At 44.5% G+C, this 26,157-nt stretch overlaps 1 protein-coding gene across 1 annotated transcript; it reads left to right on the forward strand.

The window, feature by feature from the left end:
• Positions 1–6,759: 6,759 nt before the first annotated feature.
• LOC103113521 (signal-regulatory protein beta-2) lies at positions 6,760–21,662 on the forward strand. Its single transcript, XM_016188115.2, has 5 exons — positions 6,760–6,981; positions 14,625–14,990; positions 16,825–17,166; positions 17,694–17,759; positions 20,179–21,662. Exons 1-5 carry the CDS (start codon positions 6,909–6,911, stop codon positions 20,322–20,324), a joined length of 993 nt encoding a protein of 330 aa, XP_016043601.2. The 5' UTR covers positions 6,760–6,908; the 3' UTR covers positions 20,325–21,662.
• Positions 21,663–26,157: the final 4,495 nt, after the last annotated feature.

Genomic DNA, 26,157 nt, shown 5'->3' on the forward strand with positions numbered 1-26,157 from the left:
CCCAGAGCCCTGCCCCACTAAGGAAAAATAGATACAGGCTAGGAGTATGGGTAAACCTGCCAACATCCACGTTCAGTCAGAATTCCCACCTTCTATATTCCATAAAGAATTTTAGTCCTGGGGCCAGGTAGTGGCGCATGTAGTTGAGCACATGTATTACAATGCGCAAGGACCTAGGTTCTAGGTCCCGGTCCCCACCTGCAGGAGAAAAGCTTTACAAGTGGTAAAGCAGGGCTGCAGGTGTCTCTCTGTCTCTCTTCCTCTCTATCACCCCCTCCTGCTTGATTTCTGACTGTCTCCATCCAATAAATATAGATAATAAAAAAATTTTAATAAATTTTAGTCCATACTCCCAGAGGGATAAAGAATAGGGAATCTTCCCATGAAAGGGATGGGATACAGAACTCTTGTGGTGGGAATGGTATGGGATTGTACCCCTCTTATACTATCCCTCTTACCTGGTCAATAATTATTAAGTCACTAATTTTTTAAAAATGCAGGAAGAGAGATGATAATAAATTTCATTAAAAACCACTCAGAACACTCATTGCCCCCCACATTCTGATGGAAGTTATCTCAAATATAATATTCAGGGGAAAACCATAAATTTTATCAGTGAAATAATATTTCATTCACAGAACTCAATGTTCTCACTACCTCACTGGTAGTTTCAATGGTACTGTTAAAAATTATTGGATTAAAAAAATATTGGATTCACCCATCAGAACGCTTCTCACCAGCTTAGAGACGACTCACACAGTAGAGCGCGTGTAGAACTGGGTTCCAGTCCCCAACCAGCACATACAAAAGAGCACCAAAGAGGAAATCTTCAGCAGCCGAGGAGCAGTATTATGGGGTTATTAAGGAGAGCCTTTCCCCTTTCTTTCTCCCTGTCTGTGTCTCACTTTCTGTCTAAAATAAAAGGGGGGGGAAGGTCCATGGACTGCTTGGAATCCCTGGTGAGAAGCCCCAATCAAGTTCTGTAAGAGAAAAGAAAGAAGAAAGAAAGAGGGGAGAAGGGAGAGGGGAGAGGGGAGAGGGAGATTCATACCCAATCTGCTGTCTTGCAGAAACAATAAACTACTGGAACTTTTTTCCTCATAAGGCACAGAGCAGACTCCCGTTCACATTTGATTCGTCAAAATTTCAATAGGTGTTAACCAATCACTCATCTAATTACTGGTGGCGTGGAACTATACTTGGTGTGAACCAATGAAGATCTGTCTCCTGGGGCTACCACTTGGTCTGGACTAGATCTACATAATCCACTGGCGGACTGATTTGGAGATAGGAGAGATGTATTAACCTGGAGAAGGAGATATGGATGTAGAGAGCCTAAAGCAAGGTCATCTTTCAGACTGGGTGGTGAGTCGTTTTGGAAACAGATTGGCGGATCCTTATAAAATCAAATGTGGAAGCCTTACGGTAGCTCACTTGGTTCAATGCACATGTTACCATAAGCAAGGACCTGGGATCAAGCCCCAGTTCCCACCTGCCGGAAGAGGATGTGGATAAGGGAAAGCATCACAAGAAGTCAAACTGTACTGCAGATGCATATCTTTCTCTCCCTCTCCCTCTCCCTCTCCCTCTCCCTCTCTCCCTATCTTCCCTTACCCCTTCGATTTATCTTTCTTTCTTTCTTTCTTTCTTTCTTTTTTGCCTCCAGGGTTATCGTTGTGGCTTGGTGCCGACACTACAAATCCACTGCTCCTGGTAGTCATTTTTTCGATTTTTTTGGATAGTACAGAGACATCTTGAGAGAGGAAGGGGAGATAGAAAGGGAGAAAGAGTGATCCGGAAGGCGGCTCGGTGGATTAGACTCAAGCATGAGGTCCTGAATTCAACCCCCGGCAGCACATGTACCAGAGTGGTGGTATCTGGTTCTTTCTCTCTCTCCTATCATTTCTCATAAATTAAATAAATAAATAAATAAATAAATAAATAAATAAATAAATAAATAAGGAGAAAGACACCTACAGACCTACTTCACCGCTTGTGAGGCAACTCCCACCCCACCCCTCAGGTGGGGAGCCGGAGGCCTGAGCTAGGATCCTTGCGATTAGTACTATGTGCACTTAACCTGGTGCGCCACCGCCCAGCCCCATAATTTCTCTGTCTTTATCCAAAATATATAAGTAGGATTTTTTCGTATTTGGGTTGGGAAGGTTGCAGCAGATTTGCATACCAGAGACCCATTCTCTCTCATGAAAATCAATAAGCAAGTAAATAAATCTGTTTTCAAAAAAATGAAATGAAAAATTTGCTGTATGATCCAGCCATTCCACTCGCACATAACTATTAGAGCATATATGTCTACAAAAAACACATAGAAGCAGTTTTGCTGTGATTCCTTGTTTAGTGACTTTGGCGGGGTACGGTTATTGCTGAGGCTTGGTGCCTGCACTACGAATCCACTGCTCCTGGAGGCCATTTTTCCCCTTTTGTTGCTCTTGTTGTTTATCGTTGCTGTAATGATTATTGTTGTTGTTATTGCTGTCTTTGTTGTTGTTGGATAGAACAAAGAGAAGTTGAGAGAGAAGGGGAAGACAGAGAGGGGGAGAGAAAGATAGATACCTGCAGACCTGCTTCACCGCCTGTGAAGAGACTCCCCTGTAGGTGGGGAGCCGGGGGCTTGAACTGGGATCCTTATGCCGGTCCTTTTGCTTCGCACCAGTGCGCTTAACCCGCTGTGCTACCGCCGGCCCCTTAGTGACTTTCTTTGTAACTACCAGAAACTAAAAACAACCCCCAAATCCATCAACAACAGAATTAATAAACCTAATATATTTGCATTAAATACTCCACAATAATAGTGAACTTAAACAGTGCAGTATCAATACCATGGAACACTGCTCAACAATACAAAAGAACAAATTATTTTGTATATGTTACGCTATGGAATTAAACTATACGACCGCCGCAAGGATCCCGGCTGGAGCCCCTGGCTCCCCCACCTGTTGGGGGGGGGGGTTTGCTTCACAAGCGGTGAAGTAGGCCTGTAGATGTCTTTCTCCCTCTCTATCTCTATTTCTCTCTGTCCTATCCAATTAAAAAATGGGGGGAAATGATTGACTGGAGCAATGGATGCTTAGTGCGGGCACTGAGCCCTAACGATAACCCTGGAGGCAAAAACAGAGATGGATAGATAGATAGATAGATAGATAGATAGATAGATAGATAGATAGATAAGAACTCTACTATACGCGGTCCTGGGAATCAAACCCAGCCCCTCACACATGCAAGTCCTGCACTCTACCTGCTGAACCACCTCCCAATCCACATATGTGATCTATTTCAAATGATGTAGTATAGAAATGGAAAAATGGACTAGTTGGTGGTGATCTGTGACTTGGCCGAGCCACAGCAGTGCCATAGATAAACACTAGGTGTTTATCATTGCAAGACTGGCCAGCTCCTCATGGGGCACGAGCGCTTCCACACTACGATCATCATCTCTGGCATTATGCTATTCCACTGCAGAATACTGTGTCCCAGTATGGTTCCGTAGCCCCCATGTCCACTTGGTCGATTCCAAATTATATTCCTCCATGAGGATAATTTCTGGAACCATCCGTTCCACCCCGGTTCCATGGCTGCCAGTTCTTAGCAACATCGCCCCGCCAGATATTCGTCAGGATGCGGCATCATCTAAGTTCATTTCCCACGTCTACGCTCGACCGGACCTGCCAATATACGCGGATATCTTCGCCCACCCTGTCCAATGCTTGATGTCTCGTCACCCAATCTGGTCCCCTATGCCTACACTGAACTTCTCTGTTCCAGTCTCTTGGAAACAGAGCTGGCAGTCAGCTGAGGTAAAGAACAAACACCTCATCACAGACCCCTGCAAGCGTCAACCCGGCTTTGACCTAACACGTTATGATTGGGCTCTCCTCAATCGCTATCGAACAGGCCATGGCCGGTGCGCCGCTATGTTCCATCGCTGGGGAGCCAGAGACGACCCGAACTGCCCCTGTGGCTACAGACAGACTATGACCCACATAGTCAACAACTGCCACCTCTCCAGATTCAAAGGAGGTCTCGAAACTTTACATCAGGCTCAACCTGACACTATTGACTGGCTACAGAAGGAGGGCAAACGCTAGAAGAAGAAGGTGGGGCTCCAGTACCATTCTTTATAATATATGCGCTACCACTTGGCCCCAACCATGGCTTGTGAGTGCAGGCAGACATCAGGAGAGATTCTTGGGTAGAAATATACAAACTTCAGTTACAGTCACAGACCCAGAGGATATAGCTCTGGAAAGGGCCTGAGAAGTCTCCAGAACCTCTGACCAGGCAAACTGAAGATAGCCCTGTCTATAGCGAAACACTCTAAAGACTGGGAGATCAACAGTACAGGGCTAGCATTTTCAGGTATTTTCTGTGTATTTCTTTTTCCTCACAGTACAGTCAGTTAATTCCCTTTGCATACAGCTCCTTCCTCTGTAAACACTGGAGCCTGAGACATATTCCCTAGAGGAGGCGTGTGAAAGGATTTCAGTTAGAGCAAAGAAGAGCATGTGTTCAGGAGATGGTTGGAGTTAGGAAAGTCCCCACCGATAGGAAAAAGGGGAACAACTCCCTGTATGACTCGGTTACAATAGCAAGAAAAAGGGGTAGAAGGGCAGGGGTTGAGATGTGAGGTTTCATGACAGCCTCATAGCCAGGGTCAAACTCTAGAGTGGGATGAGGTGGGAAGGGAGAACGGAAACCCCAAAGAGGGTTAGAGAGTCCTAGAGCAACGGGGTGGTGACAGTCAACTTTAGTAGTAGAGATAGTGGTCAACCTGGAGCCAATCTCTAAAGCATGGGCAACCCCAGTCCAAATCAGCTAAGATGAGAATAACCACAGAGCTAAGTCTAGGTAAAATGAACAACCCACAGAAACACAAATTAAATTAATGGCTCTTATTTTAGCCACTACATTTGGAGAGGATTTGCTACATAGTAATAGTTAACCAATATAATCCCTATTCAAATAAATAAAATCAACTTTAAGTAAAACTCAAAAACAAAAGAAACAGCCGAGAAAGAAATACACAGAAATAAGCAGGTGACTCAGACATTCCCCTGTGAGAGCGACATGGATATACTGATGCTCTGATAGAATTCTCTAGACTTAGGGGCTGTTTAAAGGATCTTTCAATATATGGGTCTTCTCAACAGGAAAACCAGTAGAGGGGGCAGTGGGACTCAGCAGCTGTGACCGTGTGATGTTCCAAAGAGGCAGATGGGAGTAGCCTCACCTCTACAGAGCCAGGATAAAATGCACAGGAACCGACCAGACCAGCTTCCTCATGGCAGACACCAGAACCAGAGACAGTGTTGGGACATGAGGCCCATCATATTACCCCTGGCTAACAAACCTCCACTTTCCCTGTAACAAGAGTAGTCTGTAGTAGAAGGAAAAGGGAGTCACTAAATGATTAACAGTTAGACTTTTTTCTTTTTCCTAGAAAAGACTGAGTCAACCTAAAAGAATGATGGCAACATATACAGTGCTTATTCCAACCCATAAGTGCAACTATGCTTTTCTTGTTCTACAGATCAGGAAGCCAAGGCACAAAATGCTCAGGTGACTGTTCTGAGGTCACACAGCCAGAACCAGTGAGAATCAAGACCTGCACTTGGGCACTGCAGGCAAAGCAGTTGTCAGAACCTGGAAGTGCCTAGGATTCCTGTAACAGGGGAAAGCGAGCTTTTTCTTCCTGGTAGCCAGTATGGTGGATGCTCCTGGGAAAGTGTAGATGATACAGAAGACCAAGATCCCACAAAGACAAATGTGTGCACAATCTGGATCTGTTGTATTTGGAGCCCATGGGGTGGAGGTTTGAAAATTGTCCACAGTTATTCTCTTAGGGATGGGACCTCTGCCTCTCCAGCACTGTCAAAGGAAGCCTCAAAGGGATGTTTGTTTAAGAATAAGCCTCCCCCTTGCTTTAAGATAGATACTCTTAGAGAAACCAGAGCACTACTCTGCTCTGGCATGTGTGGTGTCAGAATCAAGCCCAGATCCTCATGAAGAAGAAATAGCTCCCAAGGGAGGGTGTCTGCCTTGCCATGCATGCAGCCCAGGTGTGAGTCCCTGCACCACATGGGGAGTTTTACTGTGGAACTGGGAGAAAGTCTGGTACTGTGATGTGTATGTGTGTGTGTGTGTGTGTGTGTGTGTGTGTGTGTGTGTATGTGTCCCTCTACCTAAATAAAAAATACAGCCCAGAGCAATGAAATTGCACATTTGCAAGGACACACTATGCAGGTCCCTATGCTTTGCTGCTGAGTCACCTGCCCTGGTCCACACATATCTTTCATAAGGAAATATGGCTCCTCTGTTTCCTACATGTGGTGATAGTGATGCCTAGCATGTGTAACATTTACATTGTGCCAAGCTCTCACATACACATTTCATAGTACTCACACCACCTTTCTTGGGAGGGGATAGCTACTGTCCTTGTTTTCCAGGTAAAGAAACAGACTCAAGAGATGGCAAGCAACTTTGAAAGGTCATATAGCCAGGAAGGCAGACCCAATCAGTACTTGATCCAAAGGCAAGATGAATCAAGGACATACTGTGAAAACCATACTCTCCTCCCTCCCAGGTGCCAAGGACAGGGTCTGTGGCAAGGGGTCAGTAAGGTTTTGAAAGAGTGGTTACAAGAATCACTGGCCTGACATGAAGGCCAGAAACCTCCCCATCCCCAACCCCACCCCACCCCACACACACATAGTTAATTCCTTCCTCTTGCACCAGTAGACTTGTCTGACAGTAGTGAAAACGCTTCCCCAGTATTCTAGCTCCCAAGAAGCAGAAGCAGTCTTGCCGAGAAAGACCTCACAGCAGACTCCACCACCCTCCAGAGAGAAAAAGGCAGCCAATGTTGGGGATCATAGGAGGTGCCCCTCACAATGCCCACTCCAACCTGCCAGACCCACTTGCCTCCCTGCTTCCTGCTGCTGGTGCTACTCCTTGTCCTCTCAGGTGAGTGAGACCTGGAGCAGAACAGGATCCACCCCTGGCTGGTCTTAAGAGGGAGCTCTGGTACTCTGGAGGGCCTCAACCCCACCAAGACTATACCTAAGAAGGGGTGCTGAGGGAGCTGAAAGCTTCCCTCTCTGTCTTCCCCTCCCTTCTTGATTTATCTCTGTCCTATCCAACAACAACAACAGCAGTAACAAGGGCAACAAAAATGGAAAAATGTCTTCCAGGAGCAGTGGATTCATAGTGCAGGCACCGAACCCTAGTGTTAACCCTGGAGGCAAAAAACAACAATGAGGCTCAGCCCAGAGTTGGGTAAATAATTTGTGGGACCTAGTAGAGAAGCAAAACTCAGGACCTTTATTGGAAAAGTAAGTAAGAATTTTTTAAATTTTTTTAATCCTTTTTTATTCCCTTTTGATGCCCTTGTTGTTTTATTGTTGTAGTTATTAGTGATGTCGTTGTTGTTGGATAGGACAGAGAGAAATGGAGAGGAGGGGAAGACAGAGAGGGGGAGAGAAAGAGAAAGATAGACACCTGTAGACTGCAGACCTGCTTCACCGCCTGTGAAGTGACCCCCTCTGCAGATGGGGAGCGGGGGTGGGGGGTCAAACCAGGATCCTTACGCCTAGCTTAACCCGCTGTGCTACCACTCGACTCCCTAACTAGTAAGAATTTTAAGAGACTACCTCAGACAACCATTTCACAAGCATGGGGTCCTTCTAAACACAAGGGCCTGTGTGACTTTACAAACCTCAAACTCATGAGCCAGCAATGATGTGACCTGTGACAAAGCTCAAAGCAGTGGTCTCAAACCTCACTGCTGCCTGTGACTGCTTTATGTAACTTCTTTCAGAGCCTCCATTTTTCTTCCCTACAGTGCAGCTAATCACAGGGCCTACCTCCTGATTCTGTTAGGAAGGTTCAATGAGATAATACCTGTAGGCATCTAGAACACTAGAAAGTAAATGACTATTGGCTATCATCATCATTGTTGTTCTTACTTTCCCTGTAAGTCGAGGTCAAGCTAACTTCACTTCTAAGACTCTGTGTGTGTGGTGTGTGTGTGTGTGTGTGTATGTGTGTGCGTTGTGTTCCGTTTCCTTTTGCCAGTAGGGTTACCCTTTGGTTTTGATGCCTGCATGACCCACTGCTCTCCTGGCAGCATTTTCTTTCTCTTAGATAGAGGGTAAGAGACAGAGAGAGACCACAGCATCACTCCATCTCTCATGAAGCTGCCGCCTGAAAACTCTCCCATGTGGTGGCTGGGAATTCAAACCACAGTCCTTATAAATGGTGTACACTATCATGCACACTAGCAGCGGTCCCCTCCCTTCTGAGTCTTCGGGTTTAGAACTCAGTGATCCTTCTGGCAGCATGTTTGACTCTCAGTGGACTCATCATTCCTTCTCCTGTCCATCTGGGTCACTGATCCAAGCGCTACTGAGATCTAGATTCTGTTCATCTTTCTTCTGTATCCTTTAGAGGGATTCACCCAGAGGACAAGCCCTGGAGGGAGGTCAGGCCCAGGTGAAAATAATACCTGGTTGCTCCCTTGTTCACTGGTTGTGACTTATGGAACCATTTCACTCCTCAGAGCTTCATATTATTTAAAAAAAAAAACTTTTTTGAGGAACCAGGTGATGGTGCACCTGGTTAAGCACATACATTACAGTGTGTAAGGACCCTCGTCCAAGACCCTGGTTCCTATCTGCAAGGGGGAAGCTTTACAATCAGTGAAGCAGCTCTGCAGTTATCACTCTCTATCTCCCTTTTCCCTCTCAATTTCTCTCTGTCTCGATCCAACTAATAACTCATTTTTTAAATCTCTTTTAAAAACTTTAAAAAGTTTGAATTCTGAGTCACTCATTCTACAGATGCTTTTGCATGTCTACTATGTATTGGACACTATGCTAGGAAGTCATATGTCTAGAACTCTTCGGAGTTCAAATATACTCAAAATATCTTTGGAAAGTATTGATTCTCTGCTAGGTTTTCAGAATGGCTCGTGATGGGCAGGGTATGCAGAGAGAAGACAGAAAGGTAAGATTCCCAGGGCTGTAGGGAAGGGGCTTCCCCAGTTCCACAGACAAGTGAAAATAAAGCTCCCAGGACATTTCTCAAAGTCATGTGACATCCAGGAAAGAGACTCTAGAAAGGAGAAGCTCAGGCCAGTGGCAGGGGCGTAGGGCCTTATTCCTGGGCTCCAGTTTCCTCCCTGCTTCACTTTCCCAGACTTCATCCGAACTAGAATAGAAGTCAGGAGACTTTAGGGGGCATCACCTCCTCCCAACAGCTCTTTCTCACTAGTCCTCCCTTTTCACACATACTCTGGCTTTGTTGTCATCATCATTGTTTTTTGTTTGTTTGTTTCTTTTTTAAAACAGTTGTATTGAGGTGGAGCTAGTATACAATAAGCTATATGTATTTAACCTATTCAACTTGACAACTTTTGGAGGTGAGGGTGGGAACATTTCACATTTGCTGATTGATCCCCCAAATCAAGGCAATGATGTGGTGGGGAGGTGGCCTAGCAGATAGAACACAGGACTTGCATGTGTGAGGCCCCAAGTTTGAGTCCCAGAACCTCATACACTAGAGGGAAGCTTTAATCACTCTTTCTCTCTGTCTCTGTCATATATATGATTACCTATACTCTTATTTTAAGTCAGGATAATAGACATATTCATTATCCACCAAAAAATTCCTTTCTACTACTAGTCATCTATTTATCTACTTGCAATCACTCTACATAATCAATATTTTCTAGAACTTTATACAACAAAGATCAGACAGTAGGTACACCTTTATATCTGGCTTCTTTTACTCAGCACAATTATTGTGAAATATATCCATCTTGAATAAATCAGTTGTTCATTTCTGTCCATTATGTGAATAAACTAGTTTGTTTTTTCCACTCACCTGTTGGCAGACATTTGGTTGGTTTGCAGTTTGTGACTATTACAAATAAAGGACCTGTGAACATTTGTGATGGATATTTAGACAGCTCCCATTCTTTGACTACTGTGAATCATGCAACTATGAACATAGGAATGCATGTCTATTTGAACTAGTGTTTTCATGTCTGTTGGATATATGCCTAGGTCAATTTGCATTTTTAAACTGTATTTCTTGTTGAGTTTTGAGAGGCTTTTTTTTTTTTCAAAGATTTATTTATGAAAGAGATAGAAAAAAGAAAAGCAAAATAGCACTTTGGCACATGTGACACCAGGGGTCCACACTATGCTCACTGTGACACCTCCCAGGATGGGTTTTTGTTTATTTGTTTTGGTTTGGGTTGGTTTTTAGTAGCTGTTTTTGTCTTTGTTTTCTTTTCAGTAATGGTATATGGGGTTGCTGGGTACTGAACCTGGCATCTCAGAATCTCAGGCAAGAAAGTCTTTTGCATAACCACTATGCTATCTACCCACTCTAAGAGTTTGTTGTATATTCTATACAAACCTTTTATCAGATATATTTTTTTGAAAAACATTCTTCTGCTTTGTGGCTTGTCTTTTTTATCATTTTTATCTTTTTTTAAATTTTACTAGAGATTTAATATTGGTTTACAAAATTACATGCCATGTGGCCCAGGAGGTGGCACAGCGGATAAAGCAGTGGACTCTCAAGCATGAGGTCCTGAGTTCCAGCCCCAGCAGCACATATACCAAAGTGATGTCTGGTTGTTTCTCTCTCTCTTTCTCATTAATAAATAAATATTTTTTAAAAAATTACATGTCAACAGGGTGTGTAAGTCCATAACGTTCCCACCACCAGAGTTCTGAATTCCCAGTCCCTCCATTGCAAGCTACAGCAGTTCTCCTAAGGTTGCAGACATGGGTTAACTGTCATCTCTACAAATATCTGTCTACATTTGTACATAATTGCCTCCTTTCTCTTCCAGGCCCAGTCCTCTCTTCCCCTCCAAGCACATATCACAACTTCCAATATCCATTCACCCTGCAGATCCTAATGGAGCTGAAGTTCAGATCCCTCTTAACCTCTTCCTCCTATCACTTCTCCCCCCACTGGCAGTATGGATCAAAACTGTTTTGGGATAGCAACTACTTGCTCATCAAAAACATCATTTTTTCCATGAAATAGAAACAATTTTCTGGTTTAAAACATTGACAATATTTTCCTGTGGTTGTATAGCATCTAGCATTGCTTTTAATTTAGGAAAAATCGGTTAATTGAAACCCATGAATTGATAACCCTAGAGAATCTCATTTTTTTCTATTCTTTAACTAAACATTTTCTATGTTATGGGGGTCTATGGATATTTAGACTTTTTTTTTTCCACTTTGAGATAAATCTGTATCTGTGCTTGAACTGTGAATGTGAAAAAGCATCTTTCACAATGTTCAATTAAACATGAAACATAAAAACTGCCTACAGGGGCCAGGCAATGGTGCACCTGGTTAAGCGCATACATTACAGTGCACAAGGATCCAGGTTCAAGCCCCTGGTCCCCACCTGCATGGGGAAAGCTTCATGAGTGGTGAAGCAGGGCTGCAGGTGTCTCTCTGTCTCTCTCCCTCTCTATCTCCTCCTCCCTTTTCAGTTTCTCTCGGTCTCTATCCAATAATAAATTAATTAATTTTAAAATTTTTTAAAAGAAATAAATATATAAAATATATTCTAAAAACTGTTTTGGGGGTGCAGAAGGTAGGAGTTCTGGCTTCTGTAATTGTTTCTCTGCTAGACGTGGGTGTTGGCAGGTCAATCTATACTCCAAGTGGCTTGTCTTTTCATTCTACTCTGTGTTGGTTGGATTCTTCAGAAAGAAGTCTCTCACCTCAGCTTACAGATTTATCTTTTCTATGTATCTTATGTGGTCTTCCTTCTGTGCCTGCCTGTGACATAACTTACCCTTTTTAAAAAATTTTTATTTATAAAAAGGAAACACTGGGGAGCCGGGCGGTAGCACAGTGGGTTAAGTGGCACTAAGCCCAAGGACCAGTGTAAGGATCCCAGTTCAAGCCCCCGGCTCCCCACCTGCAGGGGAGTCGCTTCACAGGCGGTGAAGCAGGTCTGCAGGTGTCTATCTTTCTATCCCCATCTCTGTCTTCCCCTCCTCTCTCCATTTCTCTCTTCCCTATCCAACAACAATGACAACAATAACAACAACAATAATAACTACAAAAATAAAACAACAAGGGAAACAAAAGGGAATAAATAAATAAATAATTTTTTTTTTTAATAAAAAAGGAAACACTGACAAAAACCATAGGATAAGAGAGCTACAACTCCACACAATTCCCACCACCAGAACTTCGTATCCCATCCCCTCCCCTGATAGCTTTCCTATTCTTTATCCCTCTAGGAGTATAGACCCAAGGGACATTATGGAGTGCAGAAAATGGAAGGTCTGGCTTCTGTGATTGCTTCCCTGCTGAACATAGGCATTGACCGGTCTATCCATACTCCCAGCCTGTCTCTCTCTTTGCCTAGTGAGGCGAGGCTCTAGGGAAGCAGGGCTCCAGGACACATTGATGGGGTTGTCTGTCCAGGGAAGTCCGGTTGGCATCATGCTAGCATCTGGAACCTGGTGGCTGAAAGAAAAGTTAACATGAGAGTTGGGCAGTAGCACCGCAGGTTAAGCGCACAAGGCGTGAAGCGCGAGGACTGGCATAAAGATCCCAGTTGGAGCACCCGACTCCCCACCTGCAGGGGAGTCGCTTCATAGGCAGTGAAGCAGGTCTGTAGGTGCCTATCTTTCTCTCCCCCTCTCTGTCTTCCCCTCCTCTCTCCATTTCTCTCTGTCCTATCCAACAACGACGACATCATTAACAACAACAATAATAACTACAACAACAGGAGTCTGGCGGTAGCACAGCAGGTTAAGCGCAGGTGGACGGGCGTAAGGATCCCGGTTCGAGCCCCGGCTCCCCACCTTCAGGGGAGTTGCGTCACAGGTGGTGAAGCAGGTCTGCAGGTGTCTTTCTCTTCCCCTCTCCACTTCTCTCTGTCCTATCCAACAACAACGATATAAATAACAACAACTATAATAACTATAACAACAATGAAAAACAAGGGCAACAAAAGGGAAAATAAATATTAATTTTTTTATTAAAAATAAATAAATAAATAACTACAACAACACTAAAAAAAAGGGCAACAAAAGGGAAAGTAAATAAACAAGTACATAATTTTTTTTAAAAAAGAGTTAACATATAAAGTCAAATTGTTGACTAATCATGAACCTAAAGGCTAGAATATTTCAGATGAAGATTTGGGGGTCTCCATTTTGTAGATAGCTTAGTATGTCTAGTTTAGTTATATTCCAAAAGGCCCATAACTATACTAGTTGTTTTTTTGTTTGTTGTTGTTGTTGTTGTTGTTGTTTTCCAGAACCTGGCATCTGATATGCAGATGGATCCAATTTATTGTCTGGGGGCTTACTCTTCTTAAAAGGACACCAGTCATTGCACTTGGATCCACCCTCTTGATCCCATTTTAACTTATTTATGCAGTCATTCTGTCATACTGTGGCTAGGGACCTTATAACATGAATTTGGAGGGTCAAAATTCATCCACAAGATGGAAATCTGGGAAAGTTACCTAGCTTGATGGCTCTTGGTCTCCTTTTATTAGATGAGGATCATGCTGCCTCCCTCATAGGAGTGGTATGCTGGGGCTCACGAGGGGTGACTCTCAGCCAGGAAGGTAAGCTTACCAAGGCTCTATCACTAGCTCATGAGACTATGTGATAAAGAAGAGACTTGGGGAGGATTCTGATACAAACACATTCATTTATTGGAAGGTGGGCTTGGGTTTAAATAGAGATTCAAACAAAGAACATTTTTCAAATATGTCAGAAATTACAGGTTTCTTAAAGGTCAGCTTGCCCCTATGGTAGGGGGCTGGTATGACAAGAATTGATGCAGATACATAAAGGTCAAGACAATTATTCTCCATGATGCAAACAGGTTAATTATCTAAAGGCATTTGAGAGAAGCATAGGGGTTAAACCAGTAGAGTGAGATAGAGAGAAGACAAACAAGAATTGATGTAAATGATAGATATCAAAGAACATAAGGAAATAGTGTTTTGGGGACTTCACTCTGTGGTATCGAGGAGGTGTTTGACAGAGTCTTTTCTCCTTTGTGATCAAAAGTGAGGTGATTATGTGAACTCGGGGTGACTGTGAACTTTGAATGAACCTTAAAGCAGGCAGCCATGTGGCCTGCTGCTAGCAGGGAGAAACTGTGAGATCTCTGTGGGCTTGAGAGCCTAATAAGGGGAAACTGAGTCTGGGAGACTTTTTTCACCTTTGCTCATCTCTGTGAGAGAGGCTAACAAGGGGGTGTCTTTTCCAGACCTCCATCTAAGGATGGGGGGAGTTTTCGCTAAGCTCTACCAAGCTTTCACATAGTCCCACAGTGACAGAAGAAAAAGTGATTGAATACAAGCAGTGTCTGATGCAGCATGAGCACGTTAGTGCTGTCTATTAATTATCAGTTCTCCATTTAGTAGTTGTGTTATCTGTATATTCAACTGTCTCATCTCTTTCACTTCCTTCTCCAACACAGGCTCAAGTGTCTGAATATTTGTTCTTGGCTAGCCAGTGACTGGATTGTGTTAAGCTTATCTCCTATGTCCTCGGTTCTTCCTGCCTAGTGTGAGGCCTTCTTCTATTGCAGGAGCCTCTGAACAAAGCAATGGGCAACAGTGGCAGGTGCTACAGCCCGAGGGACCAATGCTGGTGGCAGAAGGTGACACTCTTCTACTAAGGTGTACAATGCTTGGTTCCTGCACTGATGGCATGATAAAATGGGTCAAGGTGAGCAATCAACACCAGCAAGAAATCTATAACTTCAAACATGGTGTCTTCCCCTGGGTGACACCCTTGATCCATCGGACACTGGAGCCACATACTTGCGACTACTCCATCTATATCCACAACATCACCAGGGAACATGCTGGCACCTACCACTGCATGGAGCTTGATGGCCTGAGCAAAAGTCCAGAAGAGATGCTGGATGAGGGCACCTCAGTGCTGGTGAAGGGTGAGTATCAGACCCCTCTACTCTGATCTGTCTCCCTCCATCAGACACTTATCCATAAATCCTGCCACATAATCAAAACCTCACTGATCTGCAACTAGCATATCACACTCACACATTTACAAGTTGTAGGAGTCATTCTGTTTCACCTGTCTCACTCCAGGACCCTGACTAGTAAGTCAGCAGCTACCTAGAACAACTCATGGAGGTGGTTCATAAGCACATTTCAAGCATCTACTCTACTGCCCATTGGCTCCAGCAAGTCACATGACTAAGCTCAAAGTCAGGACACAAGTATTCCTGCCACGATGAGAACATGATAAGACTATGGCTGCACCCTACAAGCAGAGGGGTGCTGGGGTTGCGTGAGGGTGTTTCTTCCCGGGCATGTGCTCTCTGGATTGGAGAGAATTTGACCAGTGCCAACCTGGGCTGCTGCTTACTCAGCGATGCAAGAGAGAGACCAGGAACTTGTGGCAGAGCGGAAATTCAATGCAATGCCTTTATTGATCAGAGACAACGCCTTTATATATATCTTTAACCGGAAGTGGCAAGTGGGAAAAGGAAATGGCTAGGAGAGGGGGTGAAGAAAAGAGCACAGAGGTAGAAAGCTTCCATAGCCGCTATTGCAAAGGCTCTAACCAATACCCTGCAGGCAGGGCAGGTCTCAGGCAAAACAATGATTATATAAATAGGCCACAGCATCAACATGGAGCAGAGCAGGGGGCCTGCCCGACAGAAGGAAGTTCAGAAATGAGGCTGGTAATTTAATCCACTGCACTCCCTAAATAACAACTCATGTTAAAAGTTCTGGGGTATCATCCTAATGGAGTGTGTATCAGTCATGCCAGCTCTAGATACTTCAAGTTCTTAGCTTTCACAGAGCCAACAGAGTTCCTACTTCAAGGACCAGTTCAGATGACGGAATGAAAGAATGGTTGTAGGCTGAGGAGATAATATAATGAAACTTTAGTGTCTAAGGCTCTGACATCCCAGGCTCAGACCCCAACACTTCCATAAGCCAGAGCTGAACAGTGAGCTGCCTAGTAATAATAATAATAATAGTTGGAATTGAAAAAAAAAAGACAAAACAGATGTTTGTACAACTATTCTGAGTTGGGCGACCAGGCATTAGTGCACCGGGTTAAGCACACATGGTGCAAAGCGCAAGGACTGGCATAGGATCCCAGTTCGAGCCCCTGGCTCCCCACTTGCAGAGGGGGGTCGCTTCACAAGCGGTGAAGCAGGCCTGCAGGTGTCTGTCTTTCTCTGCCCCTCTCTGTCTTCCCATCCTTCTCAATTTCTCTCTGTCCTATCCAACAACGATGATAGTAATAATAACACCAACAGTGATAAACAACAAGGGCAACAAAAGGGGAAAAAATAGCCTCCAGGAGCAGTGGATTTGTAGTACAGGCACTGAGCCCCAGCAATAACTCTGGGAGGGGAAAAAAAAAAAACACCTATTCTGAGTTGCTGACATAGAGAGGACACCATTGGTGTTGTGAGATTTACTCTAATGTGAAGCAAGTATTTCAGGAATGCTTTCAATTGTTCCTCTGTGGTCCTGCAAGTCTTCTGGGTTTCTGACCTGGGAGGGGGCAGGGCTGCACCTGCAGAATGACAGCTGCTCCAGAGCTGGACACATGTGGGTCTTGCTGAGCTTCCTTTTTCCCAATGCTGACACCAACACCCAGTAAGTACCGAAAACTTCTTCCTTGAATGACTCAACTCAGGCATAATCAGGGGTGACGAAATTAGGGAAGAGCTAAAGGCAGGCAAGATGTAAAGGAGGAAATGAGTACAATTAATAACAAAGACTCTGTTTTGGCTTCAGGAGTTGGGGATCCAGTGCCAGACCTCTGGATCATCCAGCCCCAGGAACTGGTGTTGGCAGATGCTGGAGACACTGTCTCCCTGAACTGCACAGTGCTTGGAGATGGCCCCCCAGGACCCATCAGGTGGTTTCGAGGGGCTGGTCTGAGCCGGGAAGCCATTTACAACTTTGGAGGCATTTCCCATCCCAATGTGACAGCAGTCCAGACCACCAGCAGTGATTTCAGCATCCTTCTGAAAGGTGTTTCCACTGAGTTTACAGGCACCTACTATTGTGCAAAGTTTCAGAGGAGACCCAACAAGCAGTACTTATCTGGACAGGGCACCAGGTTGAAAGTGAAAGGTAAGACAGCTGGTCTGAGAGATGTTGGGGAGTGGGGAAAATGGTCCACAAGGAACTTTTACTAAGCCCCAAACACAGCAGGTCTCCTCAGCCTTCATGCCTTTATATAAGCTCTTCCCTATGTCTGGAATACTGTTTCCTTTTCTCCTGGAGAACTCCTACTCATCCTTCAAAGTCCAGCACAATTAGCCCTCTCTGTGACACATCCTTTTCTCAGATAGGATGAATTTCTCCCCATTCTAGGCTCCACAGAACTTTGCATCAATGGTTCAACAAACATTACATGCCTTTTGACTACACTGCATGTTACTAGATTCTACAGGCATCAAAATAAATCAGATATTGTCCTACCCTAGAAATGCTTGAGCCCTTCTAATTGGTCCTTCATAGTAACAGGATTTGAATTCTAGACCTCATCCCAGGGCCTGGCAGACTTATCATGCTGACTTCAATTCCTGGTGTGGGGCTCAGAAAATGGCAAGACAGAAGGACTAGGGGATGTGAGATGATTTCTCTCTCTCTTGCAGAAAAGCTCATGTTTCCTGAAGAAACAGAATTTGCCAGCCACCAAGTAACCAGGATATCCTTCTCAGGTGAGTATACCTATTGGCAGCTGATAGCTAAGTAGAGACAAAGATGACTTGTCCTTGGGAAAGAAGTAGTGCCATGTGGGAAAAAAGTAGTGCCATACCTCTAGGACCCATCTACCACCGTGAACATTCCCAGGATTACATCCATGAGAACCAGAACCCAAAGAACCATGTTAAAATTCAGGTAAAGAAATGAAACTGGGAGTTGGGCAGTAGTGACGCAAAGCGCAAGGACCCGAGTAAGGATCCCGGCTCCCCACCTGCAGGGGAGTCGCTTCATAGGCAGTGAAGCAGGTCTGCAGGTGCCTATCTTTCTCTCCCCCTCTCTGTCTTCCCCTCCTCTCTCCATTTCTCTCTGTCCTATCCAACAATGACAACATCAATAACAACAGCAACAATGAAAACAACAAGGGCAACAAAAGGGAAAATAAATAAATATAATAAAGAAAAAAATTAAAAACAAAACAAAACTTTCTAGCAGCCAGTACAAACTGCTGCCAGTCATCTGGCTTGAGAGGTAGAACACACCAGGGGATTCAGTATAAGGATTCTCTGTGGAGCCGTGCAGAAGGGCAGTGCTAAAAGCCATGGCTTTGCAACCAGTTCTCCTACACTGGACCCCTTTCTCACTATGTAGTTGTGGGGAAGTTTGTTTATTTTTCGACTCACTGGTGTCCTTCTCTGTGAACTGGTTTGGGAGTGGAGAGAGAATAATTAAAGCTTCTATCTCAAGAGGCTGTGAGTAGATTCCAGTGAAATCCCATGTGCCAAGTGCCTAGCACTGTGTATCATGTCACCTGTTAGCTCTCGGGCAATCCTTAAGTGGAAGGGTCTGTTAGGATAGAGATGGTCGGAGTCAGGCGGTGGCACACCTGCTCAAGTGCACACATTACAGTGTGCAAGGATCTGGATTCAAGCTACTGGTCCTCACCTGCAAGGGGAAAGCTTCACAAATGGTAAAGCAAGGCTGAAGGTGTATCTCTGTCTCTTTCCCACTCTGTCTTTCCCTCCCATCTTAATTTCTCTGTCTCTATACAATAATAAATAAATTTTTTTAAAAGAAAGTTTGTTTAAAAAAAGAAAAGAGGGAGTCAGGCAGTAGCACGGCGGGTTAAGCGCAGGTGGTGCAAAGTGCAAGGACTGGTGTAAGGATCCCAGTTCAAGCCCCCGCCTCCCCACCTGCAGGGGAGTCGCTTCACAGGCGGTGAAGCAGGTCTGCAGGTGTCTGTCTTTCTCTCCCCCTCTCTGTCTTCCCCTCCTCTCTCCATTTCTCTCTGTCCTATCCAACAATAACAACATCAATAATAACTACAGCAACAATAAAAAACAACAAAGGCAACAAAAGGGAAAATAAATAAATATAAAATAAAATATATATTTTAAAAAAGAAAGGAAAAGAAAGGGGTCAGTCAGTAGTGCAGCGGATTAAGCGCACATAGAGCAAAGTGCAAGGACCGGAGTAAGGATCCCGGTTCGAGCTTCCGGCCCCCCACCTGCAGGGGAGTCGCTTCACAGGCAGTGAAGGAGGTCTGCAAGTATCTATCTTTCTCTCCCCCTCTCTGCCTTCCCCTCCTCTCTCCATTTCTCTCTGTCCTACCTAACAACGATGACATCAGTAACAACAATGATAACTACAACAACAATAAAAAACAACAAGGGCGGGGCCAGGCTGTGGCACACCTGGTTAAGTACACACATTACAGTGCGCAAGGATACAGGTTCAAGTCCCTGGTCCCCACCTGCAGGGGGAAAGCTTCACAAGTGGTGAAGCAGGGCTGCAGGTGTCTCTCTGTTTCTCTCCCTCACTATCTCGCCCTCCTCTCTTAATTTCTCTCTGTCCCTACCCAATAAATAAAAAAGGGAAAATAAACAAATAAGTATATATATATATGTATATATATATGTATATATATGTATATGTATATATGGATAGAGATGGTCAGGTTGGCCTCCCTTCTATGCAGCCTTGCACCAGCCATTCTTGGGACCCAGACCACCTGGTCACTTCTCTGACACCTTGAGCAGGCATCATCTCCACTCTGGTTCTGTCTCCTCATTTAAACAGATTGGACTGTTAGCCTACTTTACAAAATAATTTGAGGACTATTTAGGCAACTAGGAAGAGCTTAGCTCAGGGTCCAGTTTCAGTAAGTGAGCAATTGGTGAGAGCAGTTTGCTAAAATCATCAGAGGTCAGAGAGGCTATAGGATGAGAAAAAGCACAGATGGCTGCCTATTGGGCAAGAATCTTTGGGCCTGGAGACATAAGGAGGAAAGATATTTAATCTCCTCCCTCACTGTAGCATTGATGTGGCCCCCATTATATTACAGCTGGGCCTAACTTCACCCACAGGAGTCCTTACATCTGGGCTATTGGGAAATCAGCTGGGGTCCTTCCTGAGGTCTCCCTTTTGTACCTCCAGGATTCCTGTCTACTCTTATTCTTGTGATCCTTGTACTGAAGGCAGTGACCTTGGGTGCAGTCTTGCTGGTCCTGGCTGCCTACCGAAAGAGTCCTGGGCAAGAAAACCTCAAGATACCAGGCCCAACACAGCCGAGCTCATCTTAGAATAGGAAATGGGACCTGGGTAAGATGTCACCTCCAGACTGTGTGCTCTGAGCCTATGAGGAGTCGTGGCTCCTGCATCTCTAGTCTCCATATGTCCCAAGTCTGATGCTGGACTCCTGGACCCATCCACCTAGTGAAACTCTTCATTTGTTACCAGACTGATGTGTCTTCTTCCCTCTTCTCAACCTGTTCAGGCTCTCTTTTCCTTCAGGTCCTTGCTGGGATCTCTCCTCAAGACTGTTGTTCCTGCTTCAGCCCTTTCTGGGCTGTCCAACGTTTCCCTGAGTGTCTCTGAGGTCACCCAGCCAGATCACCTGTGACCATCCATTGATATTCCACTCTCCCCCTTTCCTGCATTATCTCCTTACTGAGGTTGGCTTCAGTGGTTATAATAGTTAGAATGCAGGTTTGGCAACCTAAATTCATATATAATAGTGGCTTCAAACAAGAAAGAAAAAGAAAAGTTGATTTCTCTCATTGAATCTAAGCCAGGCAAAATAGGGCACTCTCTGGGATAGAGACCAGGAAGATAGATTCCTTGATCTAAGGCAGCAAGACCAGGAAGAAGTAATATGGCCCTCCCCTTCAAAGATGCAGCCAGGAATTTGCTTGCTTTACCTTTAATTGACTGGAATGTGATCACATGGTCACACCTAGCTGCAAGAGGGCTGGGAAATGTAGTCTTTATTCTGACAACCATATGCCCATTGAAGATTTTTCATTAGGACTACCAAAATGTAGAAATAAGTTCAGAACTAGTAATCTCTGCCTCCGTGCACAAAGCCTCTTACTTGCTCTGTGAGACATCTGAGTTTCAACCTCAGCTGAGATGGCCCCTTTTTGTGTCACCATCAGCTAGCTGTAGGGCAGCAAAATGGAAGGTAGAAGTTCCCAGTTTTTGCTTCCCAGGAGACACTTGGCAATTTCTAAGGATAGTCTGGGTTACCACTACTTGAGGGTACTACTGCCACCTAGTGGTTAGAGCCCAGGGATGCTATTAGCATCCTATATCAATACAACCCAAAACCAGGCCCAAAGTAGTGCTGAGGTTGAAAAGTCCTGCTGAAGGGAATGCACGCACTCCCTGAAGGTAGACAGATCTGACTTCTATTGCTGAAACCTCCATTCCCTCCACGTGTGACTTTAGTGATTAAATTAAAGTCACTAATTGATCAAAGATGACAGGTAGACTGGACTTTTCCCACATTGGGTAAGAACCAAGTTAAGGTAATATATATTGACACATGTGCCATGTACCCATGTGAACACCTGCCATGTGAAGAAGTGGTTTACTCTGGGTATTTACTGTTATAACAAAATAAAATCAGTCTGAAAAAGCCTAAGCCAAAAATATAATTGATTTAGTCAGAGATTAGAATAAATTACTTAATTACCAGACACCAGAAGGCTGAATGACATCAGACCCTCCCCCCAAAAAAAAAGTTCTAATCCTATATGGCAAAAGAAAAGAAGATTTTGCAGATGAGATTAAGACTCTTGACATGGAGGTGGGGCTGTCTAGCACAGCAGCTTACATAACAACAGACTTTCATGTCCATGAAACCACCATAAGCCAGAAATGAATAGTGCTCTGGTTAAAACAAAAAAAAGGGTGCCAGGCAGTGGAACATCTGGTAGCGTGCACATAGCACAATGTGCAAGGACTCCAGTTCAAGTCCCCAGTTCCCACCTGAAGGGGGAAACCTCAGAAGCAGTGAAGCAGTGCTACAGGTGTCTCTCTTTACTTCTCCCATCCCTCTCAATTGCTCTCTATCTCTATCTAAAAGTATTTTAAAAATTAGTGTCTTTTGATGGGCCTAGACCTCAAATAAATCCTTTTCTCCATTGTTACAGGAAAAACAAAAAAGACCCCTTTGTGGGCCCCCCCATAGGACCTTGCCCTCAACTTGGATCAACAATGGTAGAGAATGTTCCATCCTCTGAAGGAGGCATATACTCTGTGCTACACCTGAGGAAGATGGGTCGATAGTGGGGCAGCTTGGAATGTTCCTACTCATGACCACAGAATGTGAGCTCAGATCTACAGGGATGCAGAGGTCACATAGGCTCCTAAGCTAATTATGGGCCCCAGATCACATCAAATTGATGGGGTTTACAGTAATATTTATACTCCTTTTCACAGGTGGTGAAGCAGGTCTGCAGGTGTCTATCTTTCTCTCCCCCTCTGTCTTCCCCTCCTCCCTCCAATTCTTTCTGTCCTATCTAACGACATCATCAATAACAATAGTAATAACTACAACAAGAATAAAAAACAAGGGCAACAAAAGGAAAAATAAATATAAAAACTTTAAAAAGAAAGAGATATAGGGAGATTTGACACAGAAAAAGAAAAAAAGTAATATGACCGTGAAGGCAGAGATGGTAGTGATTTGACCATAAGCAGTGGCACACCTGGTTAAGTGTACACATCAGTCATAAAATGTAGTTGAGGGTGGGGAAGAAGATAGCATAATAGTTATGCAAAAAGACTCTTATGCCTGAGGCTCCCGGAATCTCAGGTTCAATCCTCTGCACCACCATAAGCCAGAGTTGAATAATGGTCTGGTTAAAAAAAAAAGACAAAATGTAGCTGAAGACTTGAAATCTACAGGCACTAATTGGTGTGATGGAAATAAAGCAGAAAAGTCATCTTTCTCTGGGTTTATATCCTTCTAGAGGAAGACAAACACTAAGCCATGGGTAAGTTGTATGTCACATAGTAATAAGCACTCGTGGAATAGTGAATCAGCATGAAGGGGTGGAAGTGTCAGAATGTGGGAGAAGGTGTGGCCTGGGAGATGTGCAGTGGTAAATCACAAGACTTGCAAGCAAGAGTGTAAGAAGGGCAAGGTATTGCTGTTTTATTTAGGGTATTCAGAAGAGGTCTCACAGATACTGTGCTGTTTGATCTGAGATGGAAAGGAGTGAAGGAGGCTACATATATATCTGGGGAAAGAGCTTAATGGGCATTGGAGTAGTAACTGTAAAGACCCTGTGGCAGGAATGTGCAGGGTGTACAGGGCTGGGCACTGTGACTGTAAGGTTGGGTAGGCTGCCCTTGGCACATCCTGTTTGAGCCTTGAGATTTGTATGATGGAAGATCAGTATGTTTCTCTCCCCTCTTGTCAGGCCAAGGATCAGGCATTGCTGGCTGAAGATAGGTTCAGGGAAGTGAGTCCCTTAGCACACGGAAAAAAGCACACAGAACCACGGAAAGAGAGAGAGTGCCTGCAGGCTGCCAGGCCCACAAGCCCATTTTGGCCCATTTATTATCAAGGAAGGGAGGAGTCACCCATACTGCCAGGCCTCTCTTCCTCTGTCTTTCTCTGTTTCTGAACACCCTATATACCATCAGCTGACATCAGGTGCATTGCATCATTCACGTCAGGTATGAAAGGTAATGGGGGGGGCAGGTGGTGGCATACCTGGTTGAGCGCACATGTTACAATTGCAAGGACCCAGGTTCGAGCCCCTGTCCCCACCTACAGGGGGAAGCTTCACAAGCAGTGAAGCAGAGCTGCAGGTGTCTCTCTCTCCCCCTTCAATTTCTCCCTACCCTCTCAATTTCTGACAGTCTCTATCCAATAAATAAAGATAATTTTTAAAAATTTTGAAAAGAATAAACAATAATAATAACAATAAAAGGTGATGTGTGCAAAACATGGGCTTTGAGCCAAAACTAAACACAGGCTTCAAGTCAGAGCATAGCCCTGTCTTGACACTCCTATTAGAATTATTATTATTTTGCCTTCAGGGTTACTGATGGGGCCTGCACTACAAATCCAGTGCTTCAGATAGCCATTCTCCACTCTTTTTTTCCTATTTTATTCTATATAACAGAGATAAATTGAGAGGGGAGGGGAGAGATAGAGGAGAAAGACAAACATCTGCAGACACCTTGCTTCACCACTTGTGAAGCATCTCTGCTGTAGGTGGGGAGCAGGGGCTCGAACCTGGGTCCTTGTGTATGGTACTATGTGTGTTTAACTAGGTCTGTTCTTTTAGCATGTCACCTTCAGTTTGTTTGAGCAAGATAAGTTCTTTCCATAAGAGTAGAGGGTCGGGGGAGTCGGGCTGTAGCGCAGCGGGTTAAGCGCAGGTGGCGCAAAGCACAATGATCCTGGTTCGAACCCCGGCTCCCCACCTGCAGGGGAGTCACTTCACAGGTGGTGAAGCAGGTCTGCAGGTGTCTATCTTTCTCTCCTCCTCTCTGTCTTCCCCTCCTCTCTCCATTTCTCTCTGTCCTATCCAACAGCGACGACAACAACAATAATAACTACAACAATAAAAAAAAGAAGGGCAACAAAAGGGAATAAATAAATAAAATAAAATATTTTTTAAAAAAGAGTAGAGGGTCGGGGGCTGGGCCGTCGTGCAGTGGGTTAAGCGCACATGGCACGAAGTGCAAGGATTGGCTTAAGGATTCTGGTTGAGCCCCCAGCTCCCCACCTACAGGGGGTCACTTAAGAAGCAGTGAAGCAGGTCTGCAGGTGTCTATCTTTCTCTCTGCCCCTCTATCTTCCCCTCCTCCCTCCATTTTTCTCTGTCCTACTCAACAAAAACAGCTATGACAATAACTACAAGGGCAACAAAATGGGGAAAATGGCCTCCAGGAGCAGTGGATTCGTAGTGCAGGTCACCTAGCAATAATCCTGGAGAGGGAAAAAAAAAAAGAGTAGAGCATCAGGCCTCAATAATGCTTCCTTCACCCTGCACCCCCATCAACCAGAGCTGAGCAGTGCTCTGGTAAAAATAAGATAAAATAAAATAATATTTATTGAAATTAGATCATATTCCATAGTCTTCTCAACACTCCTCAAGGGCCCAAGTGCTTTCACCTGCATCCTTGTCCTCAGACTCTGACCTTGGCCCTCCTCACCTGGATACTCATGTTGCATTCACTCACCCTTTATTAATCCAGCAGATTTAGTGACTATGGAGATCACAGCTAAAATTTTCTAAGGGCTTACTGAAAGCCAAGCACTGTGCTCAGTGTTTCACATTGAAACATTGAGCACCCATCCAAAGTGAGTTCAGTTAAGAGTACCATGCACACACATCAGGAGATTCAAACTTAAAGCATCTATAAGCCCAGCATCAAACAAGCAATAATATATCGGTTTCAACCCCATACACCTGATGTGCCCAGTGTGTGTGCTCTTGATTCACAGTGTATTGGAAATAGTCATAGTGGCTGGTGAACACTGAAAATGTTGTGGCAAGACATGCACATGATCAGTCATACTAAGACAGGAAGGATGAGCAGGAGCTGGCAAAGGGAAAAGAGTGAGACACACACACCAGGCACGGTAACAAGAAGGAAGAGAGCAAGGAAACTATGTTCAAGAAGATTCCTTACGAGGGCCGGGTGGTGACGCACCTAGTTGAGCGCACATGCTACAGTGCTCCAGGACCCGGATTCGAGCCTCCGGTCCCCACCTGCAGGGGGAAAGCTTTGCGAGTGTCGAAGCAGGTCTGCAGGTATCTCTCTGTCTCTCTCCCTCTCTAGCTTCCCTCCTCCTCTCAAATTCTAGCTGTCTCTTTCCAATAAATAAATAAAGATAAAAAAATAAGAATAACAAAAGAAGATTCCTTTCAAGAGCTGCAGAAAGTGAGCTCCTTGTCTACCAGTGAGGGAGAGGGGACTGGTATATGACCAGACTCTGATGCAAAGACACTTTTCCAGACATTTTCTTTTATTTATTTATTTATTTTACCAGAGCACTACTCAGCTCTGGCTTATGGTGGTGCAGGGAATTGAACCGAGGACTCTGGAGCCTCAAGCATGCATAACCACTATGCTATCTACCCTGCCCTAGACACAAAATAATTA

Source organism: Erinaceus europaeus, chromosome 1, assembly GCF_950295315.1.
Source record: "Erinaceus europaeus chromosome 1, mEriEur2.1, whole genome shotgun sequence".
NCBI lineage: Eukaryota > Metazoa > Chordata > Mammalia > Eulipotyphla > Erinaceidae > Erinaceus > Erinaceus europaeus.